The 20,416-nt window shown below is 41.2% G+C and overlaps 1 protein-coding gene across 1 annotated transcript; it reads left to right on the plus strand.

Moving 5' to 3' along the window:
* Positions 1-95: 95 nt before the first annotated feature.
* LOC119493090 (glutamine--fructose-6-phosphate aminotransferase [isomerizing] 1) lies at positions 96-18,179 on the plus strand. Its single transcript, XM_037778123.1, has 19 exons — positions 96-231; positions 3,422-3,529; positions 4,299-4,406; positions 4,516-4,641; positions 4,774-4,832; positions 4,926-5,060; positions 5,153-5,214; positions 5,301-5,380; positions 5,460-5,568; positions 5,721-5,884; positions 7,384-7,479; positions 7,781-7,878; positions 8,082-8,202; positions 8,573-8,730; positions 11,455-11,569; positions 12,030-12,157; positions 12,500-12,667; positions 14,236-14,397; positions 16,301-18,179. Exons 1-19 carry the CDS (start codon positions 225-227, stop codon positions 16,343-16,345), a joined length of 2,049 nt encoding a protein of 682 aa, XP_037634051.1. The 5' UTR covers positions 96-224; the 3' UTR covers positions 16,346-18,179.
* The last annotated feature ends 2,237 nt before the right edge of the window (positions 18,180-20,416 follow it).

The raw sequence follows: 20,416 nt of genomic DNA on the forward strand, positions 1-20,416 counted from the left end.
ACAGGTCCCGCCCACCGGATATGCATCCTGATGCCACGTCAGGAGTGCCTACGTCGGTAGGTGCAACCTTGACTCACAGGCGGCTCGACCAATCAGAAGGCGCCATGGAAGAAGGCGGTTTGCTCTGAGTCACTGTGACAACAAGAGGAAGCGACTCTTAGCTTATATGTGACAGGCGTTTCTCAGCTACCAGAGGAGCTGTAACTGGCAGCCAAGCTGTAAACATGTGTGGTGAGTACTGAATAAACTCTACATTTATATTATCCAGTGTTGAAATATATAGTATTTGATATTTTACCAGAACAGCATCGTTAGTTTAGGAGCTAAAGGAGCTAAGTCAGTTGCTAAGGGAGGCTAACCTGAGCTAGCTGCTGATGATGCTGTTAGTTAGTCAGCCTAATATAAAGCAACCCACTGTTTCATGTTGATGTACATGCTGTAATGTTGTGTGTATTCGGAGTTGTGACAGTGTCTAATGGTAAGGCGATGTCTGGGAGTAATGTTAACATGTTTCCTTCCTGGTAATGCAGCTTTGCGTGGGTTTGCGGTGACGTTACGTCCATCACGCAACTCTCCACTAAATCAATGTGGTTTGTTGATTTAAAGTTAATGTGTCCAGCTAGCTATGAGTTATTGCCATTATGTTTTTAATTGGGAGTCTTCCACACTGTGTTTTGCTTACAAATGAAAGAAAAGAAGAAGTGCACACTGGTTGGATGTAACACTATTTTTTTTTAATTTGCACATATATAAAACTGCACAAAATCCAGTCAATGAAAAAAAACAATAAATGTATCAGGAGAGGTCAAGAAGTCTTACAGGCTTATACAAAGAACCTCCCTCCAACCCCATGAGAAAAAAAAAAACAATAACAAAAAAGGAAGAAAGTACTATCATAATTTTAAAAATACAATAAAAGTTAAACAACAGCAAGAAGTACACAAAATGTGCAGAAAAACCTAACCAAACAGTGGAAAACAATCCAATAAAACAATGACATACATATTAAAAAAACAGTATAGAAGAAAAGAAAATATATCTAAACATATTTATTTTTTATTTAATTATTTGCAAATATATAAAACTGCACAAAATCCAGTCAATGAAAAAAACAAAACAATAAATGTATCAGGAGAGGTCAAGAAGCCTTAGGCTTATACAAAGAACCTCCCTCCAACCCCAGGAGAAAAAAAAAACAATAACAAAAAAGGAAGAAAGATCTAAACTATCATAATTTTAAAAATACAACAAAAGTTAAACAACAGTAAGAAGTACACAAAATGTGCAGAAAAACCTAACCAAACAGTGGAAAACAATCTAATAAAACAATGAAATACATATAAAAAAAACAGTACATAAGAAAAGAAAATATATCTAAACATATCAAAAGATAATTAGACATCATTAATTAAATGTGATGATAATTTCCTTTTAAAATGTTCTAAGGATAACGAGCTCTTGATAACATGTATTTTGGTGTTCCATATGTGTACACCACGATATCTGAGGGAGTACTGGCCAACACTAGTGTATTGCTGTCACACTGCAATAACTATTATTGAGAAAGTACCCGGATATTATTTATTTTGTCATGATGACAGTTTGGGAAATGTAGTTGAGATGCTTTGCTAGTATCTGTCCCTCTCTCACATTGTCTGTCTTCTTCTCTCTCACGCCTGATAACCGATGCCTCTCTGTCTCATCACTGTCACTACAATCTCTGTCTACACCTATCAGACCTGATAGACTAGTTGGTATTCTTAGAATATCAAAACAAAAGCTTCCCTATTAATATCTACTGTCACAGCAAGATGTCACTTTGCTTGGGTTCATGTTTACTCTTCACAAACCTATTTCTTAAGGTTAGTCTTGTGAGTTTTTCCTTCTTGCTGCAACACTTTTCCTTGGCAATTTTCTCCACATTTCCTTCCCCCATCACCTGCTGTTGTGAATGAATGCTCTGTTGAGCCAGGGAGTCCTCTGGCTCTATACTTGCATTTATCGGTTAGTGCTGCTTAGCCGTGCAACAGGGCTTTATTTCATGCCTCCCTTTGGCTAATTGACGTGTCAAACCTGTCAGTGTAAGTTATTCGCTGGATAAAGACTGCGCTGGCTGTGGATGCCAGATAGCTGCAGGAAAGACTGCTGATTATTGCTGAAATTTGTCATTGAAATGCTCAAGTCTTGATTCATGTGGGACTGATATTGTACCGTAAAAGAGCTTTGTAATTGTACACAGACAAATTTAAGTCAGATTTACAGAGTGACACTGTAAACATTTTAAAATCGTGCTAAGAGGATTTTAATGTGAGGTCATAGCTATTAGTATCTTGGACCAAAACATCTTGAGTTAGATTTCTTGTGTTGCTGTGACACTCCCTGGGGCAGGAGATATCAGCCTGCGAAATGTCAAGTCTATAGATATACGTCCATTGTCTCTAAGCAGGTCTTACTGCCCAGAGGAGACAGAAATCTCTTTTTTTCAGTGCTCCTGTAAGACTGGTTTCTTGTACACAATAGAGTTTAGACTTCTAGTCTAGTAAATGGTAGAGGTTGACATCAGTAAGTAATACTTGTCCCACTTTGATATTTCTTAAGGAGTCACTTTACATTCTTCTTGGTTTCAGCCTTTACATATTCATTCTTGTCATTAGTGTTGGTCAGAAAGTCAATATTATCATATATCGACTTCTGGTGGAATCGTGTTGTGACGGTATGATTATAGCATGTTTTGGTTTTACAAAATTCAGTTGTACAACTAAACATTCCAAGAAAAGTTTTGTCTGATGTAATGACAGTAGAACACAGATTATTTTATGTGATTGATTTTGCACACATTTGTCAAATCAGGATGTATATTTGATTAGAGCTGCAACAATTAATTGATTAATCGCCAATTAATCGGTTTGAGTAATTTTTAAGAAAAAAAAGTCAAAATTCTCTGATTCCAGCTTCTTAAATGTGAATATTTTCTAGTTTCTTTACTCCTCTATGACAGTAAACTGAATATCTTTGACTTGTGGACAAAACAAGACATTTGAGGACGTCACCATTTTCTAACATTTTATAGACCAAATAAGTGATCGATTAATCGAGAAAAAAAATAAACAGAATAACTGACAATAAAATCAATCGTTAGTTGCAGCCCTATATTTTATATCCAAAATATTCATATTAATACAGTATTGTGATATTGATTTCAGCCATATCACCCAGCCCTAGTCCTTTTTGTTCCATCCACATGGTGCTACAAACTCATTTTGGTGATACTAGCAGCATTAAGCATTGAGAGGCAGCTGCGAAACAGCGCTGAATCAACGGCTAACGGACACTTTCACATGGATGTACCACTCTTGACAGGCAAGGCTTTATATAGAAACACATCACTGAATCTTGACACTTTGTTCCTTCCTCTCCCCAGGAATCTTTGCCTATCTCAACTACCAGGTGCCAAGGACTCGCCGTGAGATCCTTGAGATCCTCCTCAAAGGTCTGCACCGTCTGGAGTACAGAGGCTACGACTCAGCTGGTGAGAGAGATGGAAAAGGCTCATATCAACAACAACAACACACTTTCTTTTCTATTAGGGCTCTTTCCTTCACTGTCCCCTCACTGTCTGCCTGCGGGACAGTTATTTTGATAATGCCAACAAGTTGCTGATGGTATTAACAGTGTATCCAATGTAGCGTTAATGCAGCATTAAACTCGTCTCATCAGTCACACTAGATGTTATATTTATTCTAATGAGTTAGAAACGCAAAGCAAGACTGATGTTCACTCTGAATAATTGAACAGCTATTTTCTTGTTGCTGGTTTAGACCTCACTAATGGAGCTAATTCACTGTATGTGAAGTCCATTTTGCATTTCACGCAGCTCTTAAAGTGTTTATGCTTCCACGCTGGTGACAGCCGTGGCCGGAGGCATTGTGTTTTTGGGTAGTCCGTCCGTCTGTCTGGGCCATTCTCGTGAACGCGATATCTCAGGAACACCTTGAGGGAATTTTTCCAAATTTAGCACAGACGTCCACTTGCACTCAAGGATGAACTGATTCGATTTTGGTGGCCAAACATTTTTGGCCATAACTTAAGAATTAATATGCTAATTATGACAATTTCGCACAAATATCTTACAGGATAAAATGATGAAGTGATGACATTTTAGACAGACATGGATTTAAACTGCAACTTGACTGGTGGGTGGAGGCATACTATACAACCGCGAGGTGGTAATTCTAGCTTATACGCAAGGACTTGTGATCACTATAATTCTCATGCTATTCTTTTTATTATTTTGTTAGGTGTGGGAATTGATGGTGGCAATGGCAAGGACTGGGAGTCAAATGCGAAGTCTATCCAACTGATCAAACAACGTGGAAAAGTGAAGGCTCTGGATGAGGAGATCAACAGTGAGCTGAATCAACCATTAACAAATGAAGCCTTGTTGATTTGACATCCTGTACACTGTGGGATATTAAACATTGTCTGTGTTGGCGTGTGTTTGTTTGACCTTTTTAGAGCAGCAGGATATTGACCTGGATGTGGAGTTTGATGTTCACCTTGGCATTGCTCATACCCGCTGGGCCACCCACGGTGCACCAAGCCCAGTTAACAGCCATCCACACCGATCTGACAAGAACAATGGTCAGTTGTGATTAAAGATGGAAACGCAGCTAAATGTTTTACCCTGTATTCCACAACAACTCAGTCACTTTTTTGACCTGGTTGCAGGTATCTTGATATCTTAAAGTTTCTGATAATCTTTCTGGTCTGCAGAGTTCATTGTCATTCACAATGGAATTATCACCAACTACAAAGACCTGAGGAAATTCTTGGTGAGCAAATATTTTCATAAACTATGGTATTCCAGACATTTGTTCATCACTTTGACAGGAGGACTAACTCTCTCTCTCTTTCCAACTCCACAGGAGAGCAAAGGCTACGAGTTTGAGTCAGAGACCGACACAGAGTCAATCGCAAAGCTGGTGAAGTACATGTATGACAACCGGGAAAATGATGACCTCAGTTTCGCTACACTGGTGGAACAGGTGATACAGCAGCTGGTAAGAACCTGCTCGTGTATGCACATCGCTGCTCCTGAAGTGATCAGCAGATAAAAGAACCTGTCTGATTTGTTTGTTTTTCCACCTGCCAGGAGGGATCTTTTGCACTGGTCTTAAAGAGCGTCCACTACCCCGGAGAGGCAGTCGGCACAAGGTACACTCCCACTGATGCTGTCAAACTGTTGCTGTGAGTCATTGCAGATTGAAGTATTGTTAGCTCATACAAATGTTGCTGTTCAGGAGGGGAAGTCCCCTGCTGATGGGAGTGAGGAGTGATCACAAGCTGTCCACAGATCATATTCCTGTGCTCTACCGCTCCAGTAAGTTTACATTTCTGTTTTTAGTCTAATTTGTTTGATTGCACAAGTGTGACTGAGGTTTTCTTTTCTTCTTCCTCAGCCACTAAAGAAAAGAAGGGCTGCAGTCCCATTCCCAGGCTGGACCAGGACACCTGCTTGTTCCCTGTGGATGAGAAATCCGTGGAGTACTACTTTGCCTCTGATGCAAGGTAAGCAGATACCCGTGTCTTTGCACGCCTTTTACAGCATCCAAATATTTTCCATGAAGCACGCTCCCCAGTTCATACGTCTCCGCTATATCTGTGGAGTGTAATTCAAATGTTTGATCTTGTTTTTTGGTCCGTCTCTCTCGTCACGACAGCGCAGTGATCGAGCACACAAACCGAGTGATCTTCCTGGAGGACGACGACGTGGCTGCCGTGATGGAAGGCCGCCTGTCCATCCACAGGATAAAGCGTAGGGCCGGAGACTACCCTGCCCGCGCCATCCAGACCCTGCAGATGGAGCTACAGCAGATCATGAAGGGTGAGTGGAAGGTCAGCCTTTTATCTGTTCATTTTCCCCCACCATACATTTCCCCTGCCCATATTTGCACATAAATCATTGGTGAACTGCCTTGTAATTTTTTCCTGAACCCTGTTGTTATTGTGTAAATATTAATGGGAGACTGGCTGCTTATATAGCTTAGTGAGCTGGCTGTTAACGTCCAGCCTTAGGCCATCCTCCTTATCATCCAGCTAGTTACAACCCTGCTGGATCAGTTGCACCCCCAAGGAAGCCACTGTCATTAAAATGACCCCTGAGTTGCAGGACTTTATCACCCTCACCTTACTTCTCTGACATAGAGGGCAGTCAGTATGTAATAGGTCCGGACAAACCGACACTCGCTCACGTTAAGCACACAACCTACGCACCTTTCTTAAAGGAGTATAACACATTTTAGTTTAAAAACATCTTAAAAATACATAGATCCCCAATGCTTAGGCCTGTCGGGGAATTAACTTAGGTCCGGAAGGCTGCTGGTCTTGCAATACATTGGCGAAAAACCCTGAGACATGAGAGAGGTATCAATCCGCTCACATGTCTCGAGTCTTGTCAAACTACTACTTTTTAAGGGGACTAGGACTGCATTTTCATTATTCCACTATCTTCATTATTGATCTGCCGAATATTTTCTCGATTAATATTTAGTCCATGAAAAGTCAAAAAGTTGTGAAAAACTGCCATCACAACTTCACAGAGCCCAAAGTGATGTCTTTAAATTGCAGGTTTTATCCGACCAACAGTCCAAAACCCCAAAAATATTACTATCATACAGTATATGACAAATAGGAGCAGCAAATCCTCATATGTGAGAATCTGGAACCAGCAAATAGTTAATCGCTAAAATGTATTGATCAAATCAAATATAATTGTTTGAATTATCCTGCTGTTATGTGTGAATTTTTGTACTTCCTTCTTCTCCATTGACTCTTCCTCAGTAATCCAGCAGAGGGCAGAGGTAAACTGATGTTGGCTGCTCTTGACATTCCTTTGTGGTCCTGTCATTACTCAGCCTCTCTCCTCCGTTTCAGTTTCTGGAGCCTTTCTGCTGAATAACCTAATTCGCATGACCCAAATTGCTGTCAGCGGCAGGCTGAAAAAATGCTCACATATTTCAGTGTCACAGTTTATTATTGATGGAAAACCACTTATCTCCCTGATGTCTCATGTTTGTTTTCCTTCATTAAAGGGATGACTTACCCTGTGGCTCTGAATATGTTAATAAAGCAACAAAAAGACAGTAACTCCCTATGTTCCCCAGGAAGCCTGATATATCAGTAAAACATTGTAAAGATTTTCTTACTTCTCCAGAAGTGGTTTGAGTTTTCAGGTTAATGTGTTTCAACACGACCCTTCTCACACGGCCTCATGTGGGCTCGCATTTTATACATCCATCACTGTGTTCTTAAGAGCCATTTATCTGTTTTTTTTTTTTACTAATGTTGGAAATGTTCCCCTGATTTCTGATCCTCCCACCACAGGCAACTACAGCTCCTTCATGCAGAAGGAGATCTTTGAGCAGCCAGAGTCTGTGGTCAATACCATGAGGGGGAGAATCAACTTTGAGAACAACACAGGTTAGTTTTCCCAGTGGGGCATTAATGTAATATAATCTCTATAAATGCACTATTTTCCACTCTGTCCCATCATGCATGTTGCTCAAACACATACATGAACACACTGATTATTTCAGTTGCATGTCAAAATAATACGATTTAAAACAAGGGGAGTTCAGTTTGTATCCAAGATGAAATTGGTTAGATTTCTCACAGTGATTGTTTTCTTATAACGGTCTCATGTGGGCTCTTTGTGGCCCTTTTTTTAATGAGGTGGAAACGAATGGAGCAGAGTGATGGAATAGCTGCTTTTCCTTTTCAGTGACACTGGGTGGACTGAAGGACCACATCAAAGAGATCCAGAGGTGTCGGCGTCTTATCCTCATTGCCTGCGGCACCAGCTACCACGCCGGGGTAGCGGTGAGTAGCCACTAATGAAATACTTTTATTCTTCTTTGGCGTACATTCACATAATGGAAACTGTCTGCCATCCGCATTGAATCCATCAGACCAGCAGGTCATGTCTATATTGTGGACACAGGTGTGAGGTTTGTGCGCTGGCACATTCTCCGCTGGCTTGTTTAAACAAAGTGATGCTGAGCAGTGCTCTGTTGCTTTCCCAGACCCGCCAGGTCCTGGAGGAGCTCACCGAGCTGCCTGTCATGGTGGAGCTGGCCAGCGACTTCCTGGACAGGAACACTCCCGTCTTCCGAGACGACGTCTGCTTCTTCATCAGCCAGTCAGGTGGGGTAGCCGGTGCCATCTGGACATTCCCCATTTGTCCACTTTCCATCTCTGGGAGCCACTCCTGTTCCTGCTGATTTATCTTTTCTTGTGCTCATCTTGAATCTTGTCTTTATCAAGTCAAACTTGAGCAGTACACTTGAGTTTTCTGTATCTGTTCTGCCCTGTTGTAGTCTTCTGTGTGTGTTTCTTTTATTTTTTTTTCAAGATGTGTGTGTGATATTTTCGTGGTGTTTTTTCTGTGAAGCTGTTTCCAATCTGTGGCGCAAAAGCCATTTCCTAACAAACCAATAAATCTGCATTATTTTATTGTCAGAACTGTTACATTGCATAAACTGCTATGTTTTTTCTATTCCTTCCAATTCTCCAGGGGAGACCGCTGACAGCCTCATGGCCCTGCGCTACTGTAAGGAGAGAGGAGCTCTGACTGTGGGCGTCACCAACACAGTGGGCAGCTCCATCTCCAGGGAGACTGACTGCGGAGTCCACATCAACGCCGGGCCTGAGATCGGAGTAGCCAGCACCAAGGTGAGCCTGTTTTTTTATGTATTTCAGCCAGCTGCAATATCTGGGAAATGTCTGCAGTATCTACAATCATGCATTTTTCAGATAAAGGGTTAGGTCACACAAAATGCAATAAAACGTATTGTCCTCCTTCCCACACTGCTGCCATAAAATCCAGGAACTCACAATAATTCAGACTTTTTAATTAGAGCTGAAATGATTAGTTTATTAGCTGATTAGTTGATCAAATTTATTAATTAATCATGAACATGTTTGATAATCAGTTTTTAAAGCAAAAATCCCAAAGATTTATTGATTCCAGCTTCTCAAAGGTTCTGACAAATTGAATATCTTTGGGTTTTGCACTGTTGGTTAGACTCACTCTTTTTTTCTTTTTATATTTTATAGACCAAGAAACTTGGAAAATAATTTTTAGTTGCAGGCCTAGTTTTAATTGGCGTACACCTGCCAATTTTCTAACTCGTCACTGGGATGTTTGCTTATACTTTTTGACAAGACGGACCAATTAGGGACAATTTAAGTGGATGTAAACAGCTAGCACATATTTATATGCACGTCAACAGATACTGCTAACTTGCCAAGCCCCACTGAACTTATTGTTCAGTTGAGAAGAACAATGTGTCCATTTAATTCTGGTCACAAACACATGTCCATGAGAACTACCACATTTTCTTAGGAGGAGTACCTCGCATCAAATCCCACCAAAAATATTTGCATGGATAGATGGCACCCGGGTCAGAAGTAACATACTTATATATTAGGTGAACCATTGAATCTGAAGAAACTGAACACCAATCTGTTGCATTATCTCATAAGTGAACTCAACGCCCACTGACACTGAATGAAACCCAGATGACAACTCCATCGTGAGTCTGGCCCCGCCTCCTGGAAGCTGACATTTTCCTCCACTCTGAACCCTCGGGGAGTTGAAAAGAAGCCTGATATTCTCATTTCAACTTAGCAAAGCAAAGATCCTCCTTGGTTTTATGCCTCCCTCCACCCACCCCCTTCTCAAAACCAAAAGGATTTGCCAATTTGGAACAGAGAAGTAGTGGAGCCCCAGCCCCAGCTAGTGAGAGTGGAGCAGGTCCCTCCCTGGCCCAGCCCTTGGGCTTGGCTCAGGGATTCTTGCGCTGCTCCAAAGCCCCTGAGCACGCCTCAGAGACGCCATCATTTACTGCTTGGCTGACTGGGCCACATACCCACACCCAACTCAACCGAATGCTGCAACCTAGCTCATCAAATCGCTGGAGAACACGTATCGCACCCAACTACTAAGGGACCCCAAATTCATCTACGTGGCCTCTGTTTTCTTAGTTTCATGCTAATTTGAGGTTTTTTGTTGACTGGAAAAGAGGGGGGGGAAAAGGGAAAAGAGCTTTTTCCTATTCCTATGATCATATTAAAGATTTATGGAATAAGTGGAGACAAAATACTTTGATGCTATCAAAAGGCAAATCCTACTGGCAGGTCAACTGACGACATGGAGGGAGAGTGGCTTTATGAATAAGCAGAGTCTATTGGGAATTTACATGGTTACAAGTTTGTTTTCTAGTCCACAACCGCGTCTGTTTGAGAGAAATTTGTTCATGTTTCATCTTTATGTAAGGGTGGACAACAGTTGGCATGTTATGCATGAAATGCACTAAATGTGTGTGACATGAACATCAAAAAAAAAAAACACCACAGTTTACTATGTGGATTAAATATGTTGCCACATCTGACCCGCCAGCACAGACTGTCGGAGTTTTCAGGGACTGTGGTTAGCGTGTTGTCAGGGAAAAAAGAAGTGTAAAGGTTTTACAGCTATTTTCTTGGCACTAGATACTGGCATTTCTGAGTCTGGAGGGTCCCGTGAAATGACTTGGCTTCACTCGAGCACTGATTAAATCTCCCAAATGGGCATGGAAGGCCTCCAAACGTGCTCGGAGATGAAGGAACAGAGAGAGGGTGGGCGGTGAACGATGACGGCAGGCATGGAGTCTCCGATGTGCTGAGGTTGTTGTGAGCGGTGACATTTCCAGAATGATCAGAGGGTGTGCTCTATGATGTGATGTTGTGTCTTCATTAAGGTTTCCAGGATGAGAAGCGCTAGCTCGAGTGAGCTGAACTGCATGCATTTTAACGCTGCTTGGCGTGTACTATATCCCATCTCTCCTTCTATTTCTCATCTGGTGCAGATTATTAGCTGGAGACAGAGTTCTGTATCAAAGCAGGTAGATGAGAAGCACAAGAACTACACTGAAAGAGAGGCTCAAGTCAGGATCTGGTTGATGCTCTTTGTATTCAATATTGAGCTGCAAAACAGGAAAACTACTATACCTTCCTCCCACCGTACAAAAGTGAAGCCGTCTTGAGATGTTGACATCATTTGGAGCCAGAGTCTGTGTAGTAGTGATCGGGGGCTGGAGCCGTGGTATCAAGGTCCCGCCTATGCACCTGCCCGAGTCAATCACGAGCCGAGCGCGGCCACAGCTTGATCGATCAAGATGTTTTGGCTTCACTTTTGGGGAACTGTCATGTCATCCACCTTTACATACATAACAAGTAATGTTGTAAATTTGTGACCATTTCTACGTTCATGCACGGGTCGTCTGACAGCTGTTTTCTTTTATACTTCGGTGGATGAGAAAAACAGTGAAATATGAAAATGTGACTCAGAAATTGCAAAATAATGCTCACATTAATAACACATTCACTCTGCTTTTCTGACTTTGTGCTCTGCAGGCCTACACCAGCCAGTTTGTGGCCCTCATCATGTTTGCGCTCTTGATGTGCGATGACAGGATTTCCATGCAGCCCAGACGCCGAGAGATAATCCAGGGCCTGAGAGTGCTTCCAGGTAAATTGAGCCACGAGTGTTTTGGCTCAGCCAGGGAAATCCTGATTACATGTGAGATTATAATGTATAGGGATGGAAAACCAGCTCTCAGAGCAAAGATCAAGTGCACCGAAAAGCCTGTTTCGTTTTTGTTGTTTGTTCAAACAATCGTCTTAGAAGAGGAAGCCAAGTGATGAGAGTGGATCAGAGGAAGAGAGAGCTGTTGGCTGTAGGCTCTCTCGCGTGCTTCTCTGGATCTAAAGCATATGATGGCATGTCCCTAATGGTAAACTAATGAGGAATGCCTGGCTGCTCTTCTGCTCCCTGCCCAACATTATGACTCTGAGACCATATTCCAGGATGTTGACACAGTGTTTTATCCAAGATTATGCATGGTAGCTTCTTTTTTTTTTTTGCTTCTAGTTTGCCACTTTTCAAAAAATCCTCAATCCCATCTGTTTTTCTGTTATGTCTGTGTTAGATCTGATTAAGGAGGTCCTCAGTTTGGATGATGAGATCCAGAAGTTGGCAACAGAGCTGTACCAGCAGAAGAGTGTACTGATCATGGGCAGAGGTTACCATTATTCTACCTGCCTGGAAGGAGCACTGGTGAGCAATTACAACCTTATTTTCAGCCAGCTTCATCAGTTCTTTGTTTTTTTTCTTCCAATGTATTAAAATTGCCAGGTGTCTCTGGAGGGCTTTATAAAAGTAATACCAGACTGCAAGAAATATTTTACATTTTCTTGACTCTGAGAAACCAAAAAGTTGGATATCTGTAGTGAGTTATATTATAGATACTTGTCTCTGAGTTTACATCTCACTCCTCCTTTTTTGAATATTAAAATACTGAGCAAAGCAGCTTCAACTCTTGGAAAAGTAGTGTTACTACAGAGATCGACTGAGGTATTGTGATTTTCTTAACCCGTGGGTGTTTTTCATCCTGTGTAGAAAATCAAGGAAATCACATACATGCATTCAGAGGGCATCCTGGCTGGAGAGCTGAAACACGGCCCCCTGGCGCTAGTGGATAAACTCATGCCGGTCATCATGATCATCATGAGAGACCACACCTACACCAAATGTCAGAACGCCCTGCAGCAAATTGTTGCCCGCCAGGTAAGACCCATACACACACCCCAAAAAATCATATGTAACAAATGTTGATATATTTAGTAAATAATAAAGGGCGAGTCCATTATTATTATTATTATTTTATTTTTTTAGGTTTTTCTATCATTCTCTAGCTTCCCAGTGTTCTGTATGTATTGAAATCCAAACATTAAAATTTTGGTCGAAGTACTTATGTTTTAGCGTCAAAATGCTATTTTCCCAAGCCCCTATAAAAACTTTTTTCTCATGTGACCTGACGTAGGTTTCTGCATGATGACGCTGCTACATATACAGTATATACAGCTTTATAGTCAGTAACTTAGATGGCGGTTGGCATGCTCCCAGTTTGGAGACGCAGACAGGAGTACCGGCACGGAAGCTAAGCAATGTACTGCTGTGGACGCCACGTCCAAAAGACCCACAATAATACAAACAAACTGACTGATCGATGCATTAGTAGACCAGCAACTCTCGTGTTCTGCAAGGTAAAATGACTGTTTTTGTGAATGGAGTCTGGTCTGGTAGCTTTTAAAACAGCAATATAACGGCTTCAGTTCCCCGTTGGAAAGGTCTGTCTGATGGCGAGGTAAATCTGTGAAAATATACAGCTATAATCTATATAATATTTTATAGCGTACACTTAAACTGATATCGATTTTTGTTTTTTTTAGGTGGCTAAAATATGTTTTTCTGCTGCTCTCGTCCACAGCCGCTTTACCTCGCTATCAGACAGCCCTTTCCAATCGGGGAAATGAAGCAGTTATATAGTCTCTTCAAAACCACCAGACTACATTCACAAAAGCAGTAATTTTACCTTGCAGAACACAGGAGTTTACATACAACCCCACTTCAAAAACTCCGAACCAACCCTTTCAGTTATTTCCAAACTTAGCACAGCTAACTTTGACTCAGCTCGTGCTGGTGTTCTCATTATTCATAACCTTATTGATTAGCTTTGATTAGCTTACTTTACCTACGTCACTGCTTTTCACAATGGCTGAGTGGGCATTTCTATTTGAAAATAATGTCACCGGCCCTTTAATATATCCTGTTGCTGCGCTAAACCCAAATGACTGACCCTGCAGATTGTTCATTTACTCACTAAAATGCTCAGGAAACATTACGTTGTGGAAACTGACTAAGTCAGTTAATTTGAATTCTGATTTTACAAGCAGGTTTTTTTTTTTTTTTCCAAAATCTTTTTTATTGAGTTTTTTGCAGACGTGGCAGAATCAGCGTATCAAATGTAGAACATGGAAGGGTGTCCAACAAGCAAGTTTTGTTTTTTGTGCCATCATTGTGATTCAAAACATCTGAAGAAGCTACATTTCCATATTTTAATTTTAAACTGCCTGAACACATTTTGCATGTTAGGTTCATTTTCACAGTCCTGTCTGTGCCACGCCCCTGATCCTTCACCTCAATAAATACAAGGGAGGGGTCGTCTCGGCGTGACATCATGGGCTGTTAGTAATCTGCAGCAGATGTGGATGTTTAAGAGGTGTGAAAATCAACCGAGAGAGATCCAGGTTTAGGAGCATATTAACAGATGATTTGCTCTGTTTGATTTACAGGGCCGTCCCATCGTGATCTGTGACAAAGATGATTACGAGACCGCCAAGTGCTCCAGCCGCACCATCAAAGTGCCTCACTGTGTGGACTGCCTGCAGGGCGTCCTGAGCGTCATCCCGCTGCAGCTGCTGTCCTTCCACCTGGCTGTGCTCCGAGGTTACGACGTAAGTACTGTCCCTTCAGGCTCGGCGGTTACTGATAATCCTGACCGTTTTACCAGATGAGATTTATTATCTCATCTGTCACTTAAGACACAAAAATGCAGTAAAATATCATTTTCTGAACTCCCACATCTTCTCCACCAATTGCCTCTGCAGTCGTCATTCTAACTAAAAACTTTCAGTATCACCAATATGCCAGAGTTTAAATATGCTGGTCACAATAAGAGTATACAAGTTAAGAACAATGATTTTGACATTTAGAGGTAAAATGTCCAAAAGATGCTGCACATAGAAATAGCATAAGAATAGAACGGACATTCCCATTCAAATCAATGTAGCAGGATGGTCAGAGCGGTGGCCATTTTTATGTGTACTGGTTCCTTAGCGGCCTTTGTAGTGTGATTTCTGTATAAACAAAACCAACTTCAGGCAAGTCGCAGACTCAGTGAAGTGAGGTTTTGCAGTAATGACAACTAAACAAGCAGTGTAGTAACGTTAAGAAGCAGATAATATGTGAAAATTCAACAACTTAATGCTTCATCCACACGCACGTGTCAGAGCGGAGGGAAGCACAATGCTATCGCCAGATGAGAACAACTTTGTTCAGCTCATTTTCTGTAACCGGTGTAGCATTAAAGCATGGTGGAATTAGCTACCTAACTGGCTGGCTAGCTCTTGAGCTACCTTCGTCATGCCTTAATGCTACACTGATTACAGAAAATGAGTCAGCAGCTCACGGTCCCTCCGCCTCACTCCCCACTGCTACGGAGAGGGACTAGCTACCTAACTAGCCAGCCGTCAGTCTCCGGGAGCTGCATCCGTTCTCCTCCCGACGAGCTGTAACGACACACATTACCACACCACTGACGCGTGTTCTGTTGTCGCCATAACAACTAACAAAAATCACCATTTTCTCTCGCCCCCGGCAAATTACCACGTCAAAAACCGTTCAATGACCCTTCTACTCCTATTCTATTTTTTTTTATGCTGCACCTCATTATAAGGGAGATGCGTCAGGGTAATTGTAAGCCGAGTGTCCCTGATCATCTGGCTGTGTACCACTTGACTGCTCTGATGCCAAAGGCACCGACAACCACCACCAGAAATAAACAACATGCAGTGTTTATACAGTATGTGCAGATCTCAATGTTCCTAACTCACTTAAACAAGTAACTTAATTTTGAGACAAAGTATGTAAACTTGCTAAATCCGAACACTGTGGATGAAGGTGATATTGAGTTTAGCTGCTGCACTGAAATGATTACAGTTACATGTAAACACCTCCATGTGTGCACAAATTCATTCATTTTTAACAGTAACAAAAACCGTGTTAGCACAGAACCCCCATCTATCACTATTATTAGTGTTATTATTGTTTCTTTCTCCATTTTTAGATGTAGCTTACTATTTAAACAGGATTGGACGAGTATACTTCACTGGCTTTGCTGTATTGCAGGACGTCAAAGGTCAAAGTAAACAGCTTAACTGAAGTACGGCATGTAAATACAGCCAGTGTTGATGCTACTTTTGGAGCATTTCACTTCAGAGAGATTTCCTAACAGTGCAGCCCAGTAAGCTCTTGTTTTTAAGTCAATAACCATTCATAACCGCGCCAAATTGCGAAAATTCACAAATAGCAAACATTTATGTGCACACAGCTCTGTTGTGCGCCCAACAGTAAAGCATGTCCAAGTATCTGAAGTCTGAGTGATGAGAAGTGAGGATTTGGGAATTATTAGTCTGTCAAGCTGCCATATCACTGGCTGTTTTTGTTATGATTTTGGTAAATCGTGCTTGATAGATTGACTGTAGCATTTAGTCAACAGCAGGAGCTCTGTGTTACTTGTTGTCCATTTATTTGGCCGTTGTTTGTCACATAGTAAATGATCTTCTGTTTTGAATACAGGTGGACTGTCCAAGAAACCTGGCCAAGTCTGTGACCGTAGAGTGAACCGCACCATTCATCACATAACAACAGAAGCCTGGCGGACGCACATTCAAACACGTACAGATGGCGAGGGAACGTCTGTACGCAGAAACCAAGAGAAAACTATGTCCCGTTTATGTGTCTCGTGTCACGGCTCTTTTTAATGCAATCTTTTATTCAACAGTTGTGTACCTCACTGTTGCATACCATCTGTATCTCACTGTCTATTTTTCCCAGGAACCTTTGGCATCATTGTCGTATTATTGTTAGAGAAGCGGTTTTGTCCGTGGTGGCGAGGTCAGGGCTGGCGCTGACATATGTTCATAACGCTCTGGGTTTGTGAAGCTGTAGAAACCGACAGTGACCGTGTTTATTTGTGCTGATTAGTCTCACTGGGAGCTGCTGTTAAAGCCGTTGACTGACAGAGGTTGTGTTTTAAAGACCTTACTGGCTCTTTTTTTTTTCTTTTAGTGCAATGATTTGAAGTTTAGTTTGGATATTTTTTTTTGGCAGCTAATCATTTGAAGTGTCTTTACTCCACAGTTGAAGTAAACGACCGCCTTAAATCATTCCAAGCCACAGGTCATCGCTTCTTTGTAATTGCAGCTCAGTTTGCCAGTTTTGACTCGCTTGGACTTTCTTCTGAGGCCACGCAACTTACTGCAAGAGCAACATCACAAATTAGATCACAGAAAAACTTGCAAATATACACTGCTGTGTAAAATCTTCTTGGGTAGGTTACAAAAGCTTGTTCTTGTGTATAAACTTAGTGTTTCGGATTTCAATCTCTGGTCTCGGTAGGCTCACTTATCGAGAATGAGCCTCGTTTACTGAGCCACCTACACCAGAGTGTGAGATTTAATTTTGTTACCATAAACTGTTTCTGCTTTTACCGTTCTCTGTACATTATACTCTCACTTTAAAGCTATTTATGCACAATTTAGTGTTTGATTGTTCGTCTCCAGTTTACATTTAAACTATAAACTGAAGTGATTCAAGTGAGATGAAGTTACTAACCTGAAGTAGAAGTTGCACCCAGTTGCCAGCCCACACCTCACCACCACAAATACTGCAATATTGGGACCATTTGTAGCTATTCTTTCTTTCTTTTGTTATATTTAATTTCCTTTTTATTTTTTTTTAAGGACTTTTATATTATTGAAGTTACTCTTGATTTGAAATGTGAATGTCACTGTCATTTGTCCTGTCAAACCAAAATATCTCTACAATGGCTTTGGCAATTGTAAACCAAAACATATATATTTTATATGTTCATCCTATATTGTAGCCAAACATGTTACTGATGCTGGTAGATGTGTGTGTGTGGTATGAAGACGCTTTGAGGCCTATACACAGATTTATGGCAGTATGTCATACTGCAGATGTTTATTTAGATAGAAAGTCAGATGCCAGCTGTGTGTGTGATATCTCAAATGTCTTTGTTTCAAACGCCAAGGATAGATTGGTGTTGTACACACACACACAGTTGTGTAGTGAAGAAATAGGAGCTGCTTGTTTTCTTTTCTAAGCCCATCGCATATTTTAGGTTTAAAAATATTTATCTTGCTTTTGCAATCAAGCCTTAACGCGACTTTTGCATTTATTTTCCCCCTCAAACATTGAGCTTCTCCCGAGGCAGAGTTGAAAACTGGACAACGTTGTTACAGGTACTTTTGTAACCCACATACATGCTGTAAGCAGATTAGCAGATTTAGATTTCTTTTGACTGGAAGAGGCATTGGCAAAGGATGCTGCACTGAATCTCAGCAGCATCTGTTGGAAACTGTTGGGTTACTGAGGGAGTGGGGCACTGTTTATTAGTGGAACCGATGCAATAAAGTGTCAAGTACTTCCCTTTTTAAGTGTCCGAGCTCATCATTCGATGACAAGGTGCGGTTCAGGGTGTGCGGGCTTGTTTGTTATAATCTCACACATCCTGAAATATTGACAATGATGCCAAATATTGTGCTTTATTACAAAGGTCAACAATGTCATAATTTTATTGGAATAAAAACATACAGTAGAAATCCAGTTACAGATTTGGAATGATATTAAAAGTTAAATCATTTCTGGTTTTATGTACATTATATACAAAGAGTCCGTGTACAGAAGGCATTCAGGGGCTGCTTATGGGTGATGACAGATCCCAAGTGATTCCAAGTACCTGTGCAGAGTAACCAGTCACAGTCTGTAAGGTGGACAGTAATGGTCTGATACATCCACATAAAGTCATAACGGTGGTGAGAGCGAACTGTGAATGTCGGCGGAGTGCAGGCACGGCACGCAGCGCAGACTTTAACCACCTCACAGTTCTCCCTCCTCCACAGCACAGAGGAGAGCAGCTGTTGTCTCTGAAGGTCTTTGATGAAGCCCAGGTGGAGCAGCTCGAATGCCTGTGTGGGTCCAGTCCCTCTCGTGAGAAGAGCACACCTGCCAGCAGTGTTAGCCTGAGGAATTTGTTCAGCTTCAGCATGGTTGAAAGGTAAAACGCTAAGCTGTTGGTGAAAGCGAGTGCAATTCTCAGAAGGATTTCATTGCACTGACTAACCACAACGACGGCTTCAAGTGCAGCTGCGGAGTAATTACAGAAGACAGCCACAGCTCTGAGCAAATACAGCCTCCATTCTCCAACCACAGGGAGCATTGTGGGTAGTCTCACATCCAGAGAGAGCATCATCTGAAGCATTTCAGGTAACATCCTCTGTGCTGCAGTCAAGTCCTTCACTAGTGTACAAATTAATCACAGCTGCTTTATGGTGTCTGAGTGATTGGGTAACTATGAGCAGGTGTTTTCACCACGGTGACCTTCATTAGTTGAGACATGGCTGTGTGTTCCAATACCCATACTTCCATACTATTTAATATGCCAGAAAAAGATTCAGTATGTCCCAATAAATAGTATGTCAAACATGGTATGCCAAAAATACCAGGATGTCCTACTACATCTGTCACATTTTGCAGTGTGCAAACCAGCATGCTTTTCTGGCAAAGAGGGTCAAAGTTCAAGGCACAATGTTAAGACAAAGTGGTACGTCCCAATTGCTTGCATACTAGATGCAACAGTACGTACTTTGTAAAGGCAGCAGCAGTATATACTAAAAGTAAAAAGTAAAACTATACGATTTGGAACGTAGCCATAGTATATATAATTTTTTTTGACATGTCACCACAGGAAAAGCACAGGTGTAACACATAACACTTAAGGATGGCTTCATTGTATTAACGTGTCCCAGTGAGCCACCACTGACAAAACCAGGAGCCTGAACTGGAGCACAATTGGATCAGAGCCATTGTCAATGTGATTAACTACACCTGTGTTTCTTATCCTATGACGAGCCAAAATGTCAGCTGTGAAAACGGACAATGGGAGGGTGAGATGTGTTGTGTTTCTTCCTCATTTTGACCAAGGAGGGTGAAAAGAGGAGATCAACGCATCATGTCTTTGGGGTACAACACATGCACAGTAAAATCTGATCTGCACTCACCGATATTAAGCCAATAGCAACGCACAACCGCAGCTCCAGTTACAGTTGCGTCATTCCCCAGAACTCAAAACTGTCCAAGCCTCTTTCAACAAGGCCTTGGTTCAGATTTTTTTAGGATTTGCTCTCCATGTTTTTCCAGTAGATCTAGGAAAATAAGAAGTGTAGGTATAATTTATGCAAATGAGCAATCAGCTGACACACATAGCATTCCTGCCTACTCCTGATAATAGTTTTAAAGTTAAACTGAAAGCTTGAAACTGCAGAAATGCCTTTTTTGTCCTTTTTAATCTTCTTATAGGTTAGAATATGGCTGGGCAATATGACAATACATATCAACAAAACAATATAATTTTACATTTTTTTCTATATCGTTTCTATTGTAATATAGGCTAGGCCTAAATTTATTTATTTATTTCTCTATAATTTCACTTAAGAGAAAATACTTTAATTTGTAAAGTATTTAATTCACACAGGAGTTTACACAAATAGGCTTTACCATATGATTATTTCCTAGACTATTTATTTATTGAATTACCAGAAAACATAAAAGCTATGTCGTGATATACTGTATATTGTTATCAAGATATGAAATTATCGATATCGTGATAGA

The sequence above is a fragment of the Sebastes umbrosus genome, chromosome 8 (genome assembly GCF_015220745.1).
Source record: "Sebastes umbrosus isolate fSebUmb1 chromosome 8, fSebUmb1.pri, whole genome shotgun sequence".
Taxonomy (NCBI): Eukaryota; Metazoa; Chordata; class Actinopteri; order Perciformes; family Sebastidae; genus Sebastes; species Sebastes umbrosus.

What these genes read in the sequence shown, in the direction of transcription:
- LOC119493090 (XM_037778123.1), top strand. An exon ending in AACAGGTGATACAGCAGCTG is followed by an intron (nt 5,061 to 5,152) that starts GTAAGAACCTGC and finishes TCCACCTGCCAG; the next exon opens with GAGGGATCTTTTGCACTGGT. An exon ending in CAACTTTGAGAACAACACAG is followed by an intron (nt 7,480 to 7,780) that starts GTTAGTTTTCCC and finishes TTTCCTTTTCAG; the next exon opens with TGACACTGGGTGGACTGAAG.